At 40.6% G+C, this 25,039-nt stretch overlaps 1 protein-coding gene across 3 annotated transcripts in view; it reads right to left on the bottom strand.

Moving 5' to 3' along the window:
- Positions 1-25,039, bottom strand: part of LOC141795254 (LIM domain-binding protein 3-like) — a 47,336-nt gene that overhangs the window by 18,889 nt on the left and 3,408 nt on the right. For all 3 annotated transcript variants that reach the window (XM_074676070.1, XM_074676069.1, XM_074676071.1), the window contains exons 3-6: positions 23,405-23,614; positions 7,383-7,534; positions 3,567-3,636; positions 1,405-1,595 (exon numbers count right to left, since the gene is read on the bottom strand). In XM_074676070.1, the coding sequence (XP_074532171.1) occupies positions 1,405-1,595; positions 3,567-3,636; positions 7,383-7,534; positions 23,405-23,500 (509 nt within the window). In that variant the 5' untranslated portion in view covers positions 23,501-23,614. The remainder of the gene's footprint in view (positions 1-1,404; positions 1,596-3,566; positions 3,637-7,382; positions 7,535-23,404; positions 23,615-25,039) is intronic.

Here is a 25,039-nt window from a genome sequence, read left to right on the forward strand (position 1 = left end):
AGAGTCCTCCTGTAATGCAGATCTTAAGGACAACTTGAAGCAAAAGAAAATGAGTGGCGTGAAGACTCTTTAATATCACATCAGGGGTGTTAATAAAAGCTTTTCTAGAGGAGACTGGCAGATTTCATTATCCTCATTCCTCCATACTGGTAAAGTGATGGAGCACTCTTGCACTCCAGTGAGTTACTATTGTGGAAGCTATGTTGGTTTTTGAGTGTCAGTGTGCACCAGATTGTGTGAAGTTATAAAACGGGCATTCTTATCCTCTACAGTGATGACTGTAAACACACTGACAGTGTTCGTGTATCCAGGAGACCCAAGTGTTTTTGTGCTTAGGAAAATGCTAACTCTGCAGTGTTAATGCTCAGAGGTAAGGCAAGAGCAGCCAGTGAGTCTTTGTGGGTTTGAGTATGCTTGCATGACGTGTGATGTGTGTGCATGTGTGTGTGTGTGTCCAGAAGGTTCCCTGACCTTTAACAGCAGCCAGAGGGACCAACAGGTGTTTGGCCTCTCCACTGACACAGTAACCGAATCACACTGTGAACTGAGGAAACCCCACAGGCACTCTGGACAACAGTGTGTGTGTGTGTGTGTGTGTGTGTGTGTGTGTGTGTGTGTGTGTGTGTGTGTGTGTGTGTGTGCCACTATGATCATTATGAATAGATAGGTTAACAGTCAGATACTTCCTCCCATTATAGCTCCTCAGTGCTGTAATACAGCGATACTGACCATTCTTGTTTATTGATCTGGTACAGGGTGTTTGATTGATCTGATTTTTAATTTTGCGATAAAACTTTGTCTTGATTTGGGCTGAATGTTCTGAAACAACCATATTTCTCCTTCTTCAGTTGTAGGTCACACATCCATGTTTCCATGTTTTATTTTCAGCAGTAAAAGGTCCCCTCTGGGGGCTCTGCTGACGTATCGGTCAACCTGACCAGAGTCTCAGAGAAGGAGCTGCTGATAAGGACAGCTGCTTGAAAGTCCAAAAGCCAAGAGTCATTAAGCTTCTTTCATTACTTATAATTTTTAAAGCCTGTAATTATTTAGCCATAATTTATATCCTTATTCATCTATTATTCACAAACTATCAGATTGATCTTATTCATTCATGACTTGTATTCTCTTTTGATTTATCATTCTCTGAACCCCTCCTCCTCTTTAGTTTTGTCTTCTTGTCCCAGTATAGTTGTTTCCTACATGTACAGGAGCACAGAAACTGACCTGAACATGAATCAAGTCAATCACTGACAAACGCTTTCTGTCAGCAGCTGTTTGCCTCATACTGTCCTCCTGCTGAGGTTTATGTTTCATTCTCTCAGCATAGCAGCTCTTCCTCTGAGAGACGCCTGTGAATCTCTTGCCATGTTTCCTCCCCATCATCACTGCATTTGATCTACATACCCCACAGGCTGACCCGCCTGAATGGCTGCCATCTCCCTCAGAGTTTCCTCTGAGTACAGGCCGATTGGTGAGTTATACTGCTTCCTCTTAGCAGGGCTGACCGCTGCCTTGCTGCCAGGAGAGTCTGCCTCTACAGGCCCGGAGGAGGCACTGCAAGCCGACAGGCGGCCGTTCACCTGCACTGATTGAGGCTTTAGATGGGGCAGAGGGGGTATAAAGACAAGACATAGGAGGGAAGGAAGAGTTTTGGGTAACAACTATAAGTATTTGACTAGAGTTATGTCTTATATTATTTTTTGTCTTTCTGAATATCTGTGAAAATGTTTTTTTCTTTATAAATTCTAAGTAAGAGTCTGGTAAAAAAAAAAAAAAAGTAAATCCCCCAAATAACTTTTTAGATGAAAACACATGACTCTAGTTTCACTGTACAATTGGCATCATATTAGAGTTATGCATGACTTTCTTAGGATCAGAAATAAATAGAATAAAAATAAGTTTCTCATTCTGCAAAGATTTTGGTAATTTTACTCTGACAGACACAGCCTGGGGCTTTTAAAGGGTTTCCAGTGGAGTAAGCTTCAGAGTGTCAGTTTATTGTTAAACACTGAGTCCATCACAGTAACATGTTTAAACACATCAACTTTTGTGAGTCTGAAGAAGAGCAGGCTTCATTTTTTCTTTCAACTTATGGCCACCAGGGGGAGACAACTCGTTATTTCTGATCGGTGTGATTAAAGACTCAGTGCAGAGAGAGGGAGATGTGGAAGAGGTCACTGAGTGTGAGTGTGTGTGTTTTGTGTGTGTGTGCTTGTGTTTGTGTGAGAACAGCATCATGGTCATAGCCTCTTGTTTGTTGACTTTTTTCATCACAGTTTGCTGATTCTGAACCGCCAAGACTTTGATGCTTACATTGCATAGATATGTTTGTAAAATGATTGCTAACATAATGTGTCTATTCACAATATAATTGACATAAAATCTTTGAATCTGTTGGAAGCGAAATATAAACATTGACAGAGTTAGCAGACAGTTGAGCCACATCGTGAATAATTAACAAATTTATTTACTCAAAGCTCATTAAACAAGGAACCTTAGTGCAACCTGTACTTGTGATGAATTCTGTCATGATCTGGTGTCATCACTATATAGTGAAAGAGGAGCTGGAAATGTAAGCATCTCCACAGGAACACTGAACCATCCTTTGACAGATTGAGCCTGTGATGACCAGAAGACTGAACTGAAATGAGGTTGATTAGTCTAAGAAGGATTTCTGTTAACGTTACATTAGTGATGCAAAGCCCTGCCTCATCACCTAGAAATAGCTTGCTGGGTAGTTAACTAGTTTGATACCCCTTTTTTTCAGAATGATACCAGTATGAGAACTGCCTCTTGAGTACTCACCTATACTGAGAACCGATACTACTAGTATGTCTGATACATAAAATTTCAATTAACAGTGACAGGTAATTTATAACAAAGACAGCACTGTCACTCTGCCATTGAGTCCAAAATAAATAATAACACCTCTCTGAGTTTACTTAAAAAAAAAAAATACTATATATAAATATATATACGTATATATATACATATACATATATCAAAAGCGCAAAATAAAAATTAAACTGTCAGAGTAGTATACAATGTTTTAAATAAACTCAAGTCAAACCAAACTGTAAACTCTCCCTGGTTCATTCATGCTGTCAGAACAGGACCTGATGCATATTTGCTGTGATGTCAAACTGCAGCAGGTAGCAGCAACTACAGGCGAGGAGGACTTGCTCAATGTGAGATTTTTCTGCCTTGAGTATCAGCTGCTTGTATCGGCAGCTTTCACATGTACCAATATCTTGGAAAAAGGCTAGTATTGGCCCAATACCGATACCTGGTATCAGTCCTCGTCCATCCCTAATAACCACTATCTCCAACTTTTTAATCTTCAGTTCCGAAGCATCTGCCTTTTAAAGATTTGCATCGCCTGCCATCTCATTTAAGTTTGCATGCAAAGATCCATTTGACACGGAAACATAAAGGACATATCTGATGCATGCTTCAAGTCTGGGAAAAGAAGGATGCATTTGAAGTAGCACTGAAATGGCTCGGACTTTGACATGCCAGTCATTTTTGACATTAATGATCTTTAGATACGTGCTAGATAAACTTACCTGTTGGTGAGGGATCATGGGAATAGCTGCGTCCATTCTTGGTGCCTGCATCGGAATGGGACGTTTTGACCTGCAAGAGGATGATAGAGGTGATGTTATAATCACATTAAAATAATTAAACATTTGTGCTGCTGCAAAGAAAAAAAACAGTTGAATGAAGATATTAAGATGTTATTTCATGATATCTATCTCTCATATTCTAAATGCCTCCTTTCATCATCATTCTGCTTCAGTTTTAGATGGAAGTGATCAAATTAGTGACTTGATGTTGACCTCAAGTTTTTATTTCAATCTTATATTAAAATTTCCCGAGTTAATTTTACTGAAATTGCCTTACCTTACCTGATCAGCTCAAATCAGTGGGCATTAAGGAAGTGGTTTGCTATCATTTTCTTTCATCAGAGAAACCTTTCAGTATGTGGATCTCTGTGTTCAAAACACCCACAACACAGACAGGCTAAGAGAGGACAAACTGCTGCTGTGGCAGCATCGCTTACTCAAAAGAACCATCTACAGAAAAGGCAGAGATGGAAAAAAAAAATCTTCAGGATGAAAAGGATGTAGAAGGTTAAAGATCAAAGTGAAGTGCCTATTAAAATTCTTCCTGTAAGCTTCATGACTAAGTACGAAGTGTGACAGGTTGATAAAAAGACGATTTGTTTCCTGAGAAGGAAAATTTCACTCAAATCGTCTTCATAAATTCACCCTCTGTGGAGGAAATGTTGAATGAGAGCTTCAAAGTTTTCACATACCATTAATCCTGCATACAAGGGTCCTCAGTCTTTAGAGTAGGAGCAGCAATAAGAAAGCATCAAACCTCTAAAGCCTAGTGTCTAAAGCAGGACATCAGGTCTATCAATAAGTCTCAGCCTTTTGTTTGGCTCCCTGCCGTTTTAGTTGGACTGCCTCTCCACCTTCTGGCCTAGAGTCTCACACACACTGTCGTGAAGACCTGAGTGTCAACAACAAGTGTGTTTGTTTTGGAACAAATTTCCTTTGTTCAAGACAACTTTTTACTGGAAACAATGAGACAAGGAAAGGTATTTATCAGTACAGTTACGTAGCACTGTTGTTTGAAACGTGACAAAAAGCAAACGTAAGTTTGTGCCATATATCAGTAGCTGGCGTCACATAGCACTGCTAGCAATCTGGTGCTATTGCATATCTGTGGGCTAACATGACAATAAGCTAACTATGTCAGTTTAGTATCTGTCCATGTGTAGCGCTACTGGCAGCCCAGTGGTGTGACAAATGTTTGTAATGTGTAACTTTAGTAAACCCTGGTTAGCTATGTCCTGTCAGTTATCCACCAATCAGAGCTAACGTAACCTCACTCTTCATTTTATTGATAGACTCTCAAGTTTGAACAGACCACTGCAGAATAACTGCTGATTGTGGGCTGGAATGAACTTTATCACAGTTTAGCCCCTGTGTTAGCCTTTAGCTCTGATTGTATCACTCTCTCCTACTGAGCACTATCCTGCACTTTTGCTGTTTGACAGTTGGGTTTGTTTTCAGCAGAGAAAAACACAGATCTCTGTTCTCCCTACTAAACTTTGTCAGCGGTGGTGTCCTCATAGAGACTTAGACAGGCTTTAAATCAATCCTGTCCTGCCTGACCCTATCGGGAAGATAAGGGGTAGCATTGGCGCTGATAATCTCATTTTAAAGCGTGGGTTACGATCAAGTAAATATCTAGAAGGGGAATTTTTCAAGATCACTTTGAAACTCCTCACAGACTGACAAACCTCGGGTTAAAATCTTTAGAGTGGCTGGATGGAAATAATGCTAATTGAATTAGATTTTTTTAATCTGGAAACTTTAAAAGGCCAGAAAGGAAACAAGGAAGGTGAACAGATTTTTTTTTCTTACCTTCCAGGTCATTTAGTTTGCAAGACATGTTGGAATGCATCAGCCTCAACATTTTTCCTGCATTACTGTCCCTAAGATGAAGAATGAAGACTCATTGTATTGTCTGCCTGTGTTTTCTGCCTTGCCCATTTCCCATGAGGAGGCAGAACAAAGGGTTAATGGCTTCAATTTTATTTCCTGACCCCTTTCTTCTTTGGTCCACCCACAGGTCTCACTGTCCATTTGTGCTCCGAAACAACATGCGTGACACGAAAAGTGATGAGGGTAAAGAAACCTGACAGAGGCTCCTCAGCCTTATCTTCATCACCCAGAGGGTTTGTAGTTATGAGACTGCACAGAGCTCCCTGTAGATCAACATTCATTTCCTCACTGAACTTATCAGATCTTCCCTGTTGGACTTCTTCAGGGTAAGAGACGTATGATGTGACTGAGACCTCTCATTTTAGCCCCAAAGAGCCCAATGTCAACATCTGCAGTACAAGTTTTCCCTTTAAAAAACACATTTCAGATTTATTGGGATCATTTCAAATCCAAAAAAGGTTTACTTTTCATGTGTTGTCCTTTTGTTCTGTATTTTCTTTGGGTTTTAATTGCTTGTTTCTCTCCTGTTTCCTCATACTGTTACTCGTTACCCTTGTGCTAAGTTTCACCTCCTGCCCTTGAGTGTTTCCCTAATGTTTAATTGCATCCTCATTAGTTTCTCCTGCGTCTTATGTCACACCTGTGTCAGATTACCCAGTGTGTATTTAGTTTCTGGCTTTTTTTTTTTTTTTGAAGACGCCCACAGTACCAGTGCCTGCTGGTTTAGCCAAATGTGAAAAGGAGCAAAATCTGTGGTATGACAAAACTATTCAGATGTTTCAAGAAAATTTCCCAGTGTGCAACAGGTCAGTCTACTACTCATGCTGTTTCTCACAGTGCATGAAGCTAACGTTCTTCAATTTCTGTCTATTTCAGTTGGCACTGGTGCATTCTCACCACCTGTTGGAATGAGTTAGCATTACAACTTCAATACTACATTGCTAATGGGGGATCCGGAGGATCAGACCCTACATGACACAACAGGCCACACAGCTTCTGGTACAAGCCAATGTGATTTCACGCATCAACTACTGCAGGTCTCTTCTAGCAGGCCTTCCTGTGTGTACATTCACACCTCTGCAGATGATCCAGAATGCAGCAGCTTATCTGATCTTTAACCAGCCTAAAACAGCACATGTGACCCCGCTTCCAGTAGCAGCTCAAATCAAATTCAAAGCTCTTCTTCTGGCTTACAAAACATTGACAAGAATGGCTCCTGCCTACCTGGGGTCCCTCATCCAGGTCTACACTCCTTCTCACCCACTACGCTCTTCTTGTGAAAGACATGTGCTCCCAGCCCAGCACGGCTCTAAATCGCTAGCCAGACTCTTCTCCTCTGTTGTGCCCAAATGGTGGAATGAATTACCAAACTCTATGCGATCCACAGAGTCCCTTTCTACTTTGAAGAGATGTCTGAAAACTCATCTGTTCAGGGAACACTAAAGCACTTAATCTGACTCTACTCCTCTTTGTCCTCAGGGGTAGAATGAGCCAGACCCAGCTCTAAGTGAATAATTAGCACCGAATATTGAATGTTGTTGTAGGTTGAACTATAACTAGTCACAGCCTTTGTGAGTCTTGCACTGTCTCATGAGAGTTGCATTTACAGCAGCGATGCCTTGAATTTTAGCATACAGTATTGCATGCACACTGATTTTGTGTGTTTCATAAAGCGGATCATGTCAGATTGTATGTAAGTGTGATTTTTTTTACTCTTTTTATTCTAGTTTAAAAAAGTGACCCTCTATCATCTATATGAATAATGGTATCAGATTTAAGCTCTGTCTGCAGATCAGCAGATAGCTAATGCTAAATAAAGCTGACATACCCTTGGGTATGGTGTTCATTGGTTTCTGGTCTTACTTGGTCATGGTGAGTGCCAGGTTGTAGTTGGCCATCTTGATCTTGTTCTGGGCTTCCAGGTGAGTCATCCCGTCTGTGCTGACTCCATCTATGGCAACAATGACATCACCCTGGATCAGGTTCCCCAACGCCGCTTTACTGCCTGGAGTGATCTGTCCAACAACAAATCAGAAACATTTAGATCTTTCTCAAAAAGTCGGCTGTGACACCTCTGACAAACACAGGAAAAATCAAAACAAGTTGGTTCTCCTGTGAGATTATTTCACTGTTTAATGAAACAAGAAAATATATTTGATAAAGTCCACTTTGTGGGAAGAAAGGTTGAGTATGGAGGACATCCTCATTAAGAGACCTCCTGATTGAAGGTTTCCAGCATGTGTGAAAAACCTGTCCAGCACATACACCACGGGTCAGTGCACATGTTAATCTTCATCTTTCAATCACTTCACCATGGAAAGCTGGATGAAAAAGGATCTTTGCACTCTATGAAACAATCAAATCAAGTCAATGAAATTAATCAATGAGTTAATGATTATAATGTCTGGCTGCTTTAGTCGCCTTAATCTGAAAATCCACACCAGGTGCGACATCCTGTTGGTGTTGACAGACACCTGAGATGAAACCATTTTGAATACTTCACATTTATTTACTAAACAGAATCAAAGCTCTGCTTTAAAATCAAAAGACATCCAAGTTGCTAGTAAAATATCTCTAAAATGAAATCAACATAACTTCAGAAAATCTCTGTACATCAGTTTAAAACAGACTCTTGAAGGAATTCCGACATCAGCTGGAATTTCAGTGGATGTTTCGATAAAAAAAAAAAAAAACACCACGAAGTCATCAACACACAAAATTTAACACAAGAACAAGAAGTTTCATGTGTTGGAGTCTGTCTCATTAAACAGGAGGTGATCCATGTGGGAAGCTTGGATCCAAATGATAGGGGAGTTATGATGCAGAAAACTGTCACAAGTGAAAAAAACAACTTTATTCAGACTCCAGGTACAACTCATCCTCTGAGGTCCATGAATGTGTAAAATAATCCATGATGACCCTTCCAAAAATTGACTGGACATGTTTCAGAAAAATACATTTGAATGTACAGAATTAGTCAGAGAATCAAAAAAGCAGGACTTATCCTCTGAATGATATGAGTATCTGAACCAAATTTTATGCAGATACCTCTGACAGAGGCTGGGATATTTTGGGGTCTGATCCGCACTTTGATCCATAGCTCAACTGAAAGCATGCCCAGAATTCCTGCTTAGTTTGGCTTTAAACTCACAATGATCTGAACGTTCAAGTCACCAGAGTGAGTTTTAACGCCAAAACCTGATTGACAAGAGAGTGAAAATCTCACCACTGGCAGGGAAAGACTTCAGACCTGAGCTCAGATGGAAACATGGCTGAATCCAAGCGTGGAGTAACCTTAAGGCCTTCGTGGCGCCTCGATCACAATCACAGGACACAAGTGTTCATGCCGAACTGTTAAACCCTTAACAGCTGTCTACACATTGCTAACCCCTACTGAGCCACATCTCTCTCCTCTGCTGCTTCGTAATCCTTAAATTTGAGCCCCAGTCTGGGTCCTGCGACCTTTGACCTCTCCAAAGATGGAGATCGAGGGCAACAGTGTTCCCCATGTTTACCTCTGGGTACACATTTCACAGCCATGAAAAAAGGAGCTTGTCTTTTGAACGGCTGAACAGACTGCTAGCTTAAAAGGAAATTGGCAGATTGAATTTGCACACGTATACACACCCACACACACACACACACCCACACACACAATTTGAAAATGGTGATATCATGCGCTCTGACACTTGTCCCTAGCTATTATCGTGTCCAATCTCACCAGTTTGACATCTGAACGCAGACTAATGAGTTTAAAGACAACATCGCCCCCTGGAGACGAGCTGTTGGCTGCCTCTGACCCATAGACAGCAGGGAGCCAGTCTCCATAAACACCATGCTTAGCTTACTGGTCCTGATCCAGCTGGAGGATTTCCTGCTCTGAGGACGTTTAACAGAGCTCAGAGCTGCCTCTGCAATATATCAGACCATCAGTTGTTGATTTTTAATATTTGATCAAAACATCTGCATTAGAAACAGAAACATCAGAATCGCTGCATATTTACTGACCATCAGAACAGAGAAGGTACAGGGGCTTCTTTGGGCAAAGCACCTGTCTTGTAAACAGGAAGTTCTGGGTTCAATCTCAGCTGTGCCTCCAAAAAGCTTTCATAATGGTCCTGGTTTGAAACCTGGTGTGTTTAATCCCTCATCTAATGCTGACTTGCTCTCTTCTCACAAACATTCAAGAGGATTTCATGTTATAACATGTCACATTTTAGATTAGCTGGTTTTTAAAAGGCTGATGCTCTCAGAAACACTTCAGCAACAAGTGACACACAGCTACCTGTCAATTGTGCATCTGCATCTGCTCACCTGCTGTCATGATGTTTAAAGGTTTTTAGGAGTTTAAAAGAAACCAGGGGGAGAGCAACCCTAAAATTTGCTTCAATAAGATAGCTCTGTGATTTAAACCCAGGATCACCTTTACAATATGCACTCTGAGCAACACAGCCGTAGCACTGTGCTCATCTCCAAAGAGCTTATCGTGTTATGAGGACAAAAGAGAAAACTGAAGATCAGCTGGGAGCTGAGTCCAGGAACAATTTGTCTGTGATTAACTGGCCCTCTCTATTATCACTTTTCTATCTGTGAAAACACAGAACAAAATGTTCCCAGACAGCTGCACAATATATTTCCTGAAGGTTCAACAGCAGCTCATTTAATATTCAGTATCAGTGAATGAAAACAATAAAAGAATCTGACACAGAAGACCAAAGAAAACTGATTCAACGTGACAAAAATTCACATCAACAGGTTCAAAAACGACACTGCTGTTATTTCTGATCATTTTTTATATTAACATTACAAATTAAAATACTTTGAGAAAGGCACACCCACATATGCAGCACACACGCAGCACACACACATATACACACACAGCCCTGCAATGCTGGTGTGTCAGCTGAAACCTCCTGTAGAGACTGAAAACACAAAGAGCTGCTGATCTGTGGATCAGACAGAACAAGTCCACGCTAAAAAAGACCGCTAGTAATCTATGTGATGTTTCCCACAATGCATCACACCACAGGACAAAACACCAGACGAGCCAGTCTCCTGTGAGCTCTCACACATTCAGCCTCCCTCAAACCCATTAACTACATGTTTAACTGGGTGGTGATACGTATGTAGTGTGAGATCAACCTTTACATCCTTGAATCCTTTGAAGACCAAGACTTGATTTTATAGTGAGATCTCTTCTTACATAACACCCCAACACAATGTTTCAGAACAGCCTTGAGAGTAGATTATTTGGAGTCATCTGATCATTAGCAGGGGGAATTCTGTGTTTATGTGATTTAAGATTCTGACCTCATGTCTTAGCACACAACTTCCAGTCAGTCTCAGAATCAGAGTAAAACTCACGACATTAGCCACAGTTACATGAGGAGTTTTTCATCTTCCCGAATGGAATCTTTCCAAATGACTTTTCCAAAAACAATAGTATACATGGAAGGGAATACTCCAATCTCTGGTCTACATGCACCGCTGTAATCAGTAATCAGTAAAGTTGAGGAACGTCTCTAGATGTGTCTTATGTCATATCTGAGCATGCGCTGAAAGAACGCACCCTGACAACTTTCCGTTTGAGTGGATACATGATACCTCGATCGGTTTGGGGAAAGGAATATTCCACCCCTGTGAAACCGATTAAATGTCCATTCGGATTGGCACTTTTCTTTTGGAATGAGGTGTATACAAAAGTTAAATTCTTTCCGTTTGAGCAAATAAACCGAATGCAAGCGGAATATTTGGGTCCATGTATATGTGGCTATTGAGTGCAGGTCAGGCTACAGCTTACAACCAAGAGCTGCTGGTCTTGTAACTTCCTACAGGACCCTGAAGTCCTCTGATCAGGGTGTGCTGGTTGCACTTCATACCAGGCTAAAGGAGAGAAACTTAAGGAGACTGTGGCTTTGAGGTTTTAGCTTCTAAACTTTGGAAATGAGCCAAGAACTGTGGACTGTGTACATATTTCTAAAGACACATGTTCAGACTTTGTTTGATTTATGTCAGATTCTGTGTTATTCGTCTGTGTCTAACGATATCTCTGTTTTTATTGCGACGTCCTCTGTTACCCCTGTCACAGGGGTGAGTAAAACTGAACTTGAACAGGTTACTTTCTGAGTATGTTTTTTTGTCTTCTTTTTTTGTTCTTTTGGCTTTTGACCTTTGCTGAAAGGATGGATCAGTGGATAGAATGGCAAACCAGAGACAGAGAGAGAATCAGGTCAGAACCAAGATAGGCAACATCCGGTAAGTAAAATGAAGCCAATGCGGAAGTGCTAAAAGTTTCTGTTCATCAAGGATCTGCTTGAGGCTGGCTGCAGAAAAATGGGAAGTCACGCACACACCCAGTCATAAAAACAGACTTTTACAGTATTAAAAAGCATATTTTCAGCCAGGTTAAAACAAAAGCTTGTGTCTAAAACACTGATTTCACTATCAGCACACACTGTGCGGTGAGTGATTTTTTTTTCCAGTGGTTTAGAAGTTATTAGGATTGTTTGATTGTCCAATCAGAGACACAGCTCAGCTCATATGACTGATGGGGACCCTGTAGCTGTTTGAAATGAAGCTTGCAGGAAGCTTCATTTCATGGTATTAGGAACAGATGGGTGGCATCACGGAGACTACCCGTGTGTTATACAGTCAGGGCACACTATTCAGCCCTCAAGTCAAACTAGTGCCCAAAGGCTACATTTGCTATATTGCAAATGTTGATATTTTGACTACGAAAGAACAATCTTGCAGAAAAGTGGTGCTTCACATTCATAAAGTTGCTACGACAACTGACAACCAAGAGGAGAAGAGGGATTCTCAGCATTTCATATTTCAATACAGGGTGATCGTACACTGAGGAGGAGAGTAGAAGAAAATGTAAGTAGTAAGAGATGTGATCAGGGCACAGTTTGTCTCACATTAACGAGCTGAGATGACAATGATGTGGATATAATTCTGGTCTGACCGCTTGAACATCTTGATCTGTCCCGGATTTTAATGCACAACCTTCGACAGGTTATAGCATAATCAATGCCTCCACATGCTGCAAGTAAAGTACAGAGAGCTGAACAATTAGCAGTTATCGCTCTGTTAACAAAGAGCAGTAATGGGACACACAGCTGTGTGCTAATGAAGCCAATCTTTCTTTTTTTTCATTGTCATCAGAGAATCTTGTCTGTTCTTCACCCACTTTCATTCAAACACAAACTGCAGAGCGACACACCAGGCATCAGCCGTTCAGTCAGAGCGAAAGTTTTCGTCCACTCTTGGCTCAAAGATCTGTTTAAGCAAAGAGTGCAAGGTCACATCCTGAGTTCAAACCCCAGCAGTGCCTCATCCTGATGACTTCTCATCTGACACCTGCTCAGACAGTCGTCAATCTTCTGATTTATGTAACATTTGTATAACTCGCTCAAAGAAGACACAAACATGTCTGTGACACACTACTCTTCTCTGTTACATCACTCTCGCTGCCCGTTGTGCTTTTTTTTCATCCCACTTTCTGCTCTGTTAGTGTTTGCTGGCTGACTCCATCTGATCTCAGATTATTTCACCATGTCCAGCGGGATTAAAAGTGAACAAGAGTTTGTCTTTCAGGAAACTGCTCATTGAGCTGGAACAATGTGAGGCCTGTCCAGGCTGTGGAGTGGCCCACTTTCCCTGTGAGCCATTCACACTGACCCACATACACTTAACACACTCCACACACACTTCTTACACTGAGCACATCCTGTGCTCATGCCACACATGCAGACCTCCTCTTCTTCTCCTTAGTTAATGTTTGCCGCCATTCCTGCTTTAAATGTCTCAAACAAAACACTTTTGTTCAGGACAAGTTCAGGACTTTGGAACAGCTTTGAGACTGGAAGGAGGAGTAAATGGGGCTAACTTGTCTTGGTGTTGATCCAAATTCATCTCTAGGAATCCAGCAAGGTTAAAAATGTAAATCTGGACTTTATCAGGCGCAAAGACCGCCCTGCACAGTGACTCTGTGGGTCTGTAACTGTAGATGTGAGGGGAGACAGAAGAGTAGAGGCGAAACTGATAAGACGCGCGCATGTGTGTGTGTGTTTGTGTGTGTGTGTGTGTGTGTGTGTGTGTGTGTGTGTGTGTGTGTGTGTGTGTGTGTGTGTGTGACCTTCAAAAGCTATAAACAGCCTCCTGCCTGTCAGCAGTTGCAGCCGCTTGCTGCCACTCTGCAGACTCACTGAGCTGCAGCCACAGGCAGCAGAGACAAATGCCAGGGTGCTACAGGAGCTATTACAGTGATCACTGCAATTTATGAAAAGTTTAACACCCCAGACTTTTGGGGATAGCGCATATCTGCATATTTACAATGCAATAAAAAAAAAAACACATTATAAGCTGTGGCACCACAAACCCTGAACTACACCTTTAATCTGAAGCCACATTATCTTTCACCAGTGGGATGGTGGGAATTTCTGCCATGCTGGTCTTTGCTCACACTGAATAACTTTACATTATATGTTAACGGCACACTGTTGTTTGAAAATTTCAGCTCATAAATGTCTAAAGATTCAGTTGTTCTGCACTGCACTAAAACAGCAGGTGCAGGTGGCAGCTTTAGCAAACAGAGCAGGGCGATGTGAGGGTTACTGTTTCCTGTGCACATTTCAGGAGAAAACATGGATGATTTTCAGGGCATTGCAGAAAAATACTAATCAACGACTTAGTTTCAAGGACTACAGTCATGAAATAATACCAAAAGTAGCACTGCTTCTCATTACAGTGGTTCCTATATTTTGCAGAACTGTTGTGCCTATTTAGAGTCACTTCAACTCCAATGTGGAAAAGATGATCTTTTGCATTTTCTGGATGGGACAATCCAGAAGAGATAGAAAGTTGAGATGCACAAAATGACTGAGAGCAAATGTTGGACCGGTTGACCAATCCAATAAAGTCTTTGCTTCTCTTTAGACTTTTGATGCCTTTCTTCTTGGTTTGTTTGGAGTCAACTGTTAGACTTTCTTCTTTCTCTTGTCATGTCTGTTCATGTCCATCTGTGGATGCTTGAACTCTCTTTGCAGTGGTTAACCCTTAGAGATTTTCTGTTTCATTTTAAGCCTTGATGAGGCTATTTCGGATCCCTCTTATAAATTTTGTGTCACATTGGTGTCGACATCTCTTTAGGGTCAACTTTTTTGGTTTTTGTGTCTTTGAGGGATGTTAACAGTTGATCTATAGTTGCCTTCTTTGCGGATCTTGCTGATGTCCGTATCATTTTCAGTTTATTAGTTTTAAACCAGTTTCCATAGAACTTCAGACTTTGTTTCAAATTCTAATGAAATTCTAAATTCTCATTTTTAAAGCAGAAATAAATGTTGTGCCAAAAAACAATTTTGACAGTTCACCAATTTTAGGATGAGTCGGTGTTCCCAATTTGTCAGCTTTCATTGCCAAGTATCATCAGTGTGCTTTAAACGCCTCTTTATGATTCATACGGCTTGTGCTCTGGCCCAAATGTGGCTCACTGACCCCTCAGCCCTTTTTTTCTAACAGAGAGAATAATAATGTAAGCTAAAAAATGAAAAAAGGTTCACTGTGATGTTCCCTGATGAAGAACCCCCTTCAGGGATCCCCTGCTCAGGATGATCAAGCGCAGCTGTAACAGGATGCAGAGTCATCAGGAGCTCGCTGAGCGCTGAGTCAGCTCACTGTGTTACTGTAGGAGTTCAGTTACCAAGAGCTCGCCTTTCACGCATACAGTGAAACTTTCTGAGAGCAACTTAGAATCACGCTCAGCTGCAGAGCTGCGAGGGACCCACAGGCAGGACAAGCATTTTGATCCCTGTTTAAGATTCCTGCACAGCTTATGAGTCAGTGTATCACATTAGACAATATCAACTTCAGGATTTAATGTCAGTTTTATGAATCAATCTCACACAAAAAATCCAACTTGTGTAAAAAAATAGTTGTTTGGTGCTGAGAGTGGCAGAAAACGCCAAAAGAGGAACTTAACATTATATGCAAAAATGTTATAAATACAGGGTGTCAGTTATCAATCAACAGTACTTAAATCCATCCTGTTTGATAACAGTCTATAAAACAAACTCTGGTGTAACAACATGACTACAACAACCTTGCACTGGTGTAAAAGTAACATACCAGTTCATCATTTTTAAAAAGGAAACGTGCAGTCAAGCAGGACTTCTCATTTTCAGCTGTTATTCATGTAATACTGTTATACAATCTCATAAACAAACTCAGAGTCTCCCGTCTCTGTCTGCCAGCAGAAGAAAATCAGAGCAGTGTTTTGTGACATTTCAGTTGTGCCTGAAGCCTAATGTGGCTTTTTAGAGAAAATGTCACTGTGCTTTATTGCAGGATTGAGCAGTGTGGCCAAAAACACAGTCTTCATGACATCCAGCGAGTCAGTGCAACTGAGAGAGCATTCAAACCTGCGTGCTGACACATCTCAGGGTGGACATTTTCACACAGAGCTACATAGATGATGTTCAGCTCAACTTAAATGATTAAGAGCAAAAGTAGAAGCAAAGGGAACTTTAAAAAGAAACTTTAAGTTTGCAGATTGGAGACTCCAAAATTAACTGAGCTCACATGGATCTGTGGCTAAAAAACAAATTCATTGCTGCATGCTTCACATTGTTGATATAGACTGAAGTGGATTCATACCACTCTGGTGGAGCTGTGCAGCATTTATTTAAAAAAAATTAGTACATTACAGTCGAGATCAAGATCGTCTGACTTACAAAGTATGGCACAAGAAGAAAATGCTTTACGTTTATATGCAGGCAGATTTAAACGTGATTAAATTGTGTTTCATTGCAACTGACTATTGAAATTCAGCTACCAACTGCAATCAATAAAGGTAATCCGTCAGCCCTAGGGATGGGTACCGCATTAGGTACTTTTATTGGTACCGACCGAATACAGTCAAAAGTACCGGGTACCGATTCACATAAAACCAAAAGGTACCATGTTTAGATACCTAAACACATCCTTGTGACTGTGAGGGACTGAAAGAGTAGGTGTTTTTCCATGCTGGACATGAACACAGCATTGCAAGGTTATATACTGAAAAATAAATATGTTTAGTTGAAAACCTTCAAGATTTTATTATGAAACAAATTTATATTTTTTACCATATCAACACAAAAAAGTACCAGAAATGGGTACCGTTGAGTTACGTCACTGATTGCCAGCTACCAGGCATCTGTACTATATCCCTAGTCAGCCCTAACAAACAGAAAACCTCTTGATGACATACAAGCTAAAATAAGTAACATTAACTAACAAAAATAAGATACAAATAAATAAACAATGTCTAGATCAATGTGCTTACGCGCAAAATAAATATATTTTCTGTGTTTAAAGTCTTCTTCTTGAGTCTCCTGAGTTTAAAACCATTAACTAAACCAGTTCAAACTGATCCTAATCTGAGGCTGCAGTCATGTTAATTCATCACAAGCTGTGAACATGTTTTTAACTGCAAGCCATGGAAAAGTACATCTACATTTTAACCTGCAGTATGTTTGCCCGATCTAAAATCTTTTACCTCTAATTCCATCACCTACTGCAAACCCACTAACTCCTACAAAGACCGTCAGCTGGTCTAAAGGCAGGATGGTGCATTTCCAATTGAATTTAATTAAATTACAGCATCTGTATTCTTGCAGACTCTATTTCTGCATGTTCTGAAAATAACAACATATGTATGGGGAGCAGCATCCATTTCTAGGGTGACTTGGCCTGATTATTTATTCCGCTGACATTCACGTCTCTGCTGTTAATTTCACGCTGATCTACCTCGAACTGTGAGCCCCGAGCAGCAGAGTCTGAATTCGCCTCATCTACCTGTTAATACCATTTTTTCATCGCTTCTCAGACCTTCTGCTCTGAACTGCTGAACCCAAGGAAACAATCAACTGCTGAGCCCAGAGGGAAGACTGTGAGCGTCCACCGTGCCCCGCTCATCCTAATAACTCTCTGGCTCTGTGACAGAAGCCTTCAGATACAGAAAGCGCAGCATTAATCTCGCCTGCTGTCACAAAGAGAGCAGATTATCTCCACATGGCACTGCACAGAGAGAAATTATTTCCAAGGTGGCTCTGGGTTTTGTGCTGATGCTCATTTGTGTTTATTTTTATCATCGGCAAATGTCATATGAAAATATTCAGATTTAATGTGTATTTAACAAGCTTTCAATTCACGGCAAGAGTCAGAGGAGGATGGGGTATTTTAAGAAGATTTGAATCATTAGAATAAATAAAACATCTTTGGACCACAAACATGAAATAAAACTGCAAACAGTCAAAAAAATTGAGGAAACCCATTCAGTACCTCATTTCATAACGGTTTAAAGGTCATCAGCATTGTGACAAAAGGTTTAAATTCTTTGAAGAATAGTAAAACACTCAGAATATCAAACAAAACCGATGGTAGTGAGAATGAAGGGGATGTGACCAGTGTGCTGTTGGTTCGGATGTTTCAGGGAACAATCCCACTTTTTCAAAGATTTTTTTTTTTACCATTAATTAGCTGTCATTAGCTGTTGCACCGTACAGACAAAAGACTTCAAAAGCACAACCAGAGACTATGATACATGGTCACAGTCTCCTACCAAACATTGAGGAGGACCTTTACTTTCCTCTCTGGGGATGTCCAAGTCAGTGTTGCCTCGTAACTTCATGTCTTCATGAAGTGCTGCTTGAGTGTAACACTCATTCATAATATTACTGCATAAATTGGCATTTAAATCCATCTGGCCAATCAGTGAATCAAAGGGGTTTTTGTTTGTTTGAAGGTATTGTAATGTCACATATTTTAAACATGGATATAAAGTAACAGCGTTGGATGTTCGGACCAAACTTGTGCAGATTTTCAAACCACCAAATATCCGTATGTTGTACAAATCTCTGAACTGGACAGCAAACTGCGTAAAAAAGTTAGTTTAAAATGGCATCAGATCTTTATGAGACTCGCTGAAATTATGTCATCACATCAGGATCTCCTAACTGGTTTGTGACATGATGGAGGGGGGGGGCCTCAAACACCAAGTCAGCTCAAAAGTCCGCCTCAACAGGCTACCAGAGGGTAGCCCAATCAGAATCTTATCAATTCTGCTTATCGATCTGATTCTTTATCGATTCCCTTATCAATTCCTGTTGTGAATTTTCTTGGTACAAAAAGTAGCTTTACAGGTTTTCTGTGTCAACAACATTTAATTGAGTTTATACTGTAAGTGAATAAAATGTTATTGGTCCCTGAGTCTGGATATTTCTGGGCATAATTATACAAAAAACAGGTAAAAATTTCACACAATGTGATGTTGATGTACTGTGTTGTAATATATTAATAATTCAAGTAGGCCATCTAGTGTCTCAAAGTGGTTATAGCAATGGTTTAAGTTGTTTGGAAGCTTTCTGTAGTTATGAAGTCAGCCATGAGCCTTTCAACTGCCTGTTAGCTGAAATTTTTAGGTGATGTGATGTTTCTGTGATGAAAGTTGAAATTCTATTCTGAAGCCGAAGACTAATGTATGCTAACTGCTAGCATATCAATACAGTTTCCTGTACACATTAGCATTAAGCTTGCGCTATTTTGTTATTTTGGTAAATAAGGTCATTTATACCATTTTGAATGTACTGAATACGAATCTCCTGAGAGAGTAATGTACATTTCTTTATCAAGTCAGTTCTTCAGTAAAACTTCAAGCTAAAAATCCTGATTCAGAGTTTTCTTGGGAAACGTTATCTAACTGCTAAGCTAAGATAGCTGCAGCAGACTAGTCGACGTAAGGCCCGTCGCCTCCGGCACAATGTAAAGAATGGATAAGGGAATCATTAAGCACAAAAACTAACGATATCAATGGATTGAAAAATTTCTTAACGATTCTTGATAGGAAACTGTTTTCGATTCCCATCCCTAGATTTCAGACAGTACGGCTTTTCTAAAACACTAGAGTGAGAAAAAAATAGGGAAGACTCCAAATTATGTACAGCTAATACAGGGGTACCAGAAGGACAGTGTCAAGTCTAAAAAAGGACAATACCCCCTCCCTAAGAGCTGATCGGCTCTCATGATTGACTGTCTAACAAGGCTAATGACTTAAACTAACTCTGTTATTGTGTTGATTCAATTATCTCTGCTTGTGGAAAACAAAAGTGAGTTCATTTCTAATGGGCGTCATGTGTAGTGGCAGTGGCATGTTGCCAAGGCAAAGTATCGAGTAAAACCATCTGTTTCTGTCATCCTCCATATAATCACATCTTTCTAATGATGCACCATGACCATGGCTGACGGTTAACTTGGTGCGGGTCAGTAGAAAGAAGAAAGATTTGGGAAACCTCTGCACAGTTGGCTCGACTAGCAAAACATTAAGGCCGATCCAACCCAGAGTATTCAGTGTGTGTGTTTGTGGTAGATGACTGGTTAAAGCAGAGTCTTTCTTTGCCGCTGATACCAAGTTCTTGCTTTCAGTAGATTAATTTAACATTTCAAGCTTCATTCTGTCATTTTTGCACATTTTCAGCAAACATTTCTGTTTCTTTTTCAAAGACATACACCAGTGGGTGGTGGATTGATGTGTTTCTCTCTCCACAGAGTCCAGGACATGTTTTCCATCAAAATACCAGCTGAAAGCTTCATGTTTCTTCATTTGAATGAAGCCCCATGCGGTGCCCTCCTGCTCCCAAAATATCACAGACAGACAGGTCTAAAGGTCAGAAAATACCAAACTGCAGCAGTGCTGCTTATTGAGTAGCCATGAAATCAAAAGCAGCAAGAAAATGAGAAGAGGATTAATACAAACTTCTGACAGATTTAGAAAAACCTTCCTCAGTGTCAGCACATCTATGATAAAATGAGGTAGACCATCAAGGCTTTGAATTAATTGTTATATTTTTGTCACCTCACTGTAGAGTTGTGTCCTCCTATCAATGTGTGACGCTTGATGACCAGTTTAGTGTAAACAGCTGAGTGTCCATCAGCCAACATGACCATGCGATGGAGTCATGGAATACTACGAACCACAGAGAGCAGAGGGGAAGCTCCTCTTCAGCTGTTCCTGAATGACTGAGACGGCTGTGTGTGTGTGTGTGTGTGTGTGTGTGTGTGTGTGTGTGTGTGTGTGTGTGTGTGTGTGTGTGTGTGTGTGTGTGTGTGTGTGTGTGTGTGTGTGTGTGTGTGTGTGTGTGTGTTATGGTGTGGGTTGTGTGAGAACAGCTGATGGGTCTCATTGTGTCAGTTCAGTGTGACGTTTCTCCAAAAGTCCCCAACTGAAGACAGACAGATGATCCAATTATTGCCTTTATCTTTATCAAATTTACATCCAGACTTCATTTCTCATCGCTCTGGGAGATTAACTGGATAAGCTGCGGCTACATTACCCAAAGCAGTTACTGTTGTCCATAAGTTAAAGGCAATACGAACTCATAAACTCATAGTAGTCTGGGGGTTGGAGCCTTCAGATATCAGACTCCTCTCCTTTGAAATCCTCTATCAGTCAGGAGGACACCCTCTCAGCTTGTGTGCAGTACGGTCTTTATGGCTGTGTAGTGTTAGATAGTGCTGTTTAATTACAGTAGTAAACTCCCTGGAGGGACGTTAAACACCTGCTCCCAAAAATAGACAACTGCAGTTGACACTTAACATCCACAGTTGTCAATAATCACATGTTAAATATGCTAATGCTGACTGTAAACAGCTAAAGAGCTGTCGTGACTATTTTGATCATCAGAGTAAAGTTTGTATTGTGTTTTTACAGTCATATATTTTCTGGCTTATCCTCAATAAGTTCAAAAACATACGTTTAGGGTGAATGTTGACACAATACTTTTTTTAAATTTGCATACAGTTATAGCATAGCATGATGTCAGCTTGAACGCAGCTTTTACAGTAAAAATGTTAAAAAGAAGTTGGAGTTGGGGGAAAATATCCAACCAGAGGAATTTGAAATCATGAAATGTTTGATGATAATAATAAAAACGCTGATATTATAAAGGACCATACTCAGACTGATACCGCCAGTCCATTCCCCCTCTTCTGTTGTTTTGACCAGATGCTGTTAGGTTTTTTGGACAAATCTAGAGCTGCGTTGAATTTTCTGATAAAGAAACATCAAACAAGTGAATCTCATGTCTTTTTTCTCTGAATCAAAACTTTTCTTTGAAACATGTTTCAATTAGAGTAACACCTTCTTCACTAAAAGATGAGTGTTACATCATTTTATCACTTGTTGAACCCTCTTGTACTCATAGAGAAGGCTTTAACACACAGAAAACCTGCAACACCCGGAGTCAGGGATCACAGGTCAAAGCCAGCTGGAAGAGAATGGAAATACTTATGTAAATATTAAGTTCTTGTTATCCTTAAGTAAAATATTTGCACTTCACATCAGGTCTTGTATTTCTATTCAAGGGGCTTTGTTCAAACTGAATCAACCCATCAATGCAAAGTTTCCTCTTCCTGCTCAGCATTCAATGCCTTTATTCTCACAGCAGCAGGAGGATTTGTAGAGTAAAATAAACTCCTCGTAGCCTGTAAGTGAATTACATTTTGAAATCACCGACAAGTAGCCAACAGCCAGCAGGTCAAAGGTCACACAATCCCAGCACATTCTCCTGTGAGCCAACAAAGACTTGATCGATGAAGACCCACCAGAGAAGAGGCTCAGGAGTGATTTCTGTCCCAGTCTGTGGTCTATTCATTCCTCCTCTGTCTATTAAGAGAGTCACGGCTGTGAAACCAACACCAGCTCCACTTTTAGGCCAGCAGCTCTGCTTTCGGCCTCTCTGACAAACCATGGCAGCCGTCTCACCCTCATGGGGTTCTGGGGGCTGGGGGGCCACAGACCTCACTCTGACAGCTTCACATCTGTTCCTCAATCAACTGTAAATGACTGCTTTTTATCAAAACTGGATCTGATGAAAGAGAGTTAACTACCAGGATGAAACAGGAAGATAAAAAAGAAGAAGCTGGGGAATCAAGCTTTAAGGCTAGGAGCAGCTTTAAAGGACTATACCACTGTTTTGCTAAGGTATGACTGGACAGCCATTCATTTTAATCAACCATACAACAAATCTACTTGAGAGACTCGAAGACGCCACTGGCTGTTACTATCAGAGAAAAATTGGATCTATTTAGAGGGTTTCATTCAAAATCAACAATCATCAAAACTTGGCTTTTAGACTTGTCAAAAATAACATTTCTGCATCTACAAGTTGATGAAACAAACAAATCTGCCAATGTCGCGAGGGGTAGTTCAACTCTTCTTCAAACTGTCTTCATTTATTTGCAGCAACCTGCTTCATCATCATTCCACCTGTTAATATTTCCTTTTTTTGTTAAATGCATTTTTTGATTCAAAGAAAAGATGACTTATTTTAAACTTCCCTGTTCTTCATGAATATATATTTCTAAGACATATTTCTGTCCTGACTGTGGATAAAACAAGGCTAACTGAAAATGAGGACATACGACTAAAACCCTTCCTGTAAAACTCCCCCTTGAGCCACTAAGGGGGATCGTCTGCGTAACAAGACATGCCTCGATCTTGTTTGTCATTCATTTACAGTTCTTGAAAACAATATTTTGTTAGCCTTTTGTTGTTACTTTTTTGGATGAAATTAAGCAACAGTGAATAAAATGGAGCATGAATTATTCGTTAGGATGTAAAAAGCCTCCAAAAGCTTAGAAACAAGCTGGTTTAACTGGAAAAATTGACAGAAACCACAAATAAATGTGTTCATGATTGATAACTTTTGTTGAATATGACATTCAGGAGATTCATTTCCATTGATTAAGCCGTATTTTATGAAAGGCACAAATACTCTGAGAGCAAAAGAGAACTCCAAGTTAGCATAAAAAGTCATTTTAACAACCAGATTTCAGTATTGTCTTACCCTGGAGATGGTCAGCGGCATGTTGAAGTCCTTCCCCCCCTGCAGCCTGAAGCCCCAGGGGCCAGGGCCAGGTAGTGACACAGTGTAGGCGCTCATTCTTCCACACGGTTAAAAAGATCCTCTGAAATGGATGGCGATAATTAAACCGTTTTTTTACGATAGCCCACAGCTGCTGGAAGGATGGGAGGACCAGCCGGCAGCAAGTAGCCTCTGAAAGGTGACAGAGAAAAGGTTGTTAGCCAGGTGAAATGACTGAGAAATATACCTGTCAGGAAACAAAAAGAGTCAAATCACCAACCAGAAAGAGACAGAGAAAAAGCTGAACGAGGAGAAAGAAGGGGACTTGCCTGCTCAGAGGAGCTGAAGTGACAGCCTAAGAATAGCTAGAGATAGCACTGTTGCATTGTGGGGGGTGAAGGGGTGAGGCAGGGTGAGGTAGGGTGAGTCAGGGTGGGAAGACAGAGGAGGGGGGATGTACTTATATGGTGTGAAAGGGGACACCCGGTATGCCAGGCTTGCCGTGAATCACTGGGGCTAATATAGACCCAGAAGATTCTTCTGACCCCCCCATCCCCCATGATTCCCATTATGCCCAGGGTCTCCCTCGGACCCAATCAGGGGCCGCGCCAGGAAACGTCTCATTATCTTGGTGGTGATAAAGCACAAACTGAAAGGCCACGAGTTAAGTGGGTCTGATAGCGGAAAGGTCAGTAGCAGATTGGTTTTACATCAAGGTCACAGGTTCAAACTGTGAAACAATCTGATATAAAGTGTGCACTAATGTGACGTTATATTAACAATATAAACTGAGACAGGGAAAAGAAAGACTGTGTTAATGCCAACATTTAAAAAAAGATCTAACAGTATCACTTTCATACATCCATCACAACATCTTACACCCTGTGGTGTGATACAACACACTGATGACGAGTGCTTCATTTAAACACCACCTCTGTACTACAGCTCACAGTCACTTTGACAGAACTGTCACCAGAAAAAACTCTTTGCTCGTATAATAACACATCTTAATGGTTTTTGCTCTCCTACTCAGGCAGGTGCTAACAACAGGTGGGAATTTGTCCAACACACACACATAAACACACATTCACACACTTGAACACACACTTCACACAGTCACAGCTGAGAGCTGTCAGCTCTTTCTTTAATCAGTTGGTATCAAAACACTCAATTGTTACAGGAAGTGTGTTGTGTTTCACGGTGTATAAAAATAATATCAATGATTTATACTTTCATCAGATAACTAGAAAGTCACTAAAACAATTGTCTCTGTGCTGCTTTGACATTTTTCAATGTTATTCCCACAGACTGAGCAATTAGTGGATGTAGTGATGTCACCTGTACTTCCTGAACCAGAATTTTGGAGCAAATCTTCAGCAGCAGCCATACTGGAAGTGAGGCGGGTTTTGAGTCTCCACACTAACAGTTTTGTGGTGCCCACCTGTCTGCTCAGTTGAGCTGTGACTATGATTGGGCAAACTTTCATTCTTAATATCTTATTAAGTGCCATGTTGGAAAAAAAATTCACCCCCTGTACAGCATGTGCCATTCAGACAGGAGACTTTTTTTTTGTACCAGGCTGTAAACATGCTTCTTTCAGCAGTGAAAATGGCTTTT

This window comes from Halichoeres trimaculatus, unplaced genomic scaffold (genome assembly GCF_033239565.1).
Source record: "Halichoeres trimaculatus isolate MK-OKI-2021-1 unplaced genomic scaffold, fHalTri1.1 fHalTri1_scaffold_8, whole genome shotgun sequence".
Lineage (NCBI taxonomy): Eukaryota > Metazoa > Chordata > Actinopteri > Labriformes > Labridae > Halichoeres > Halichoeres trimaculatus.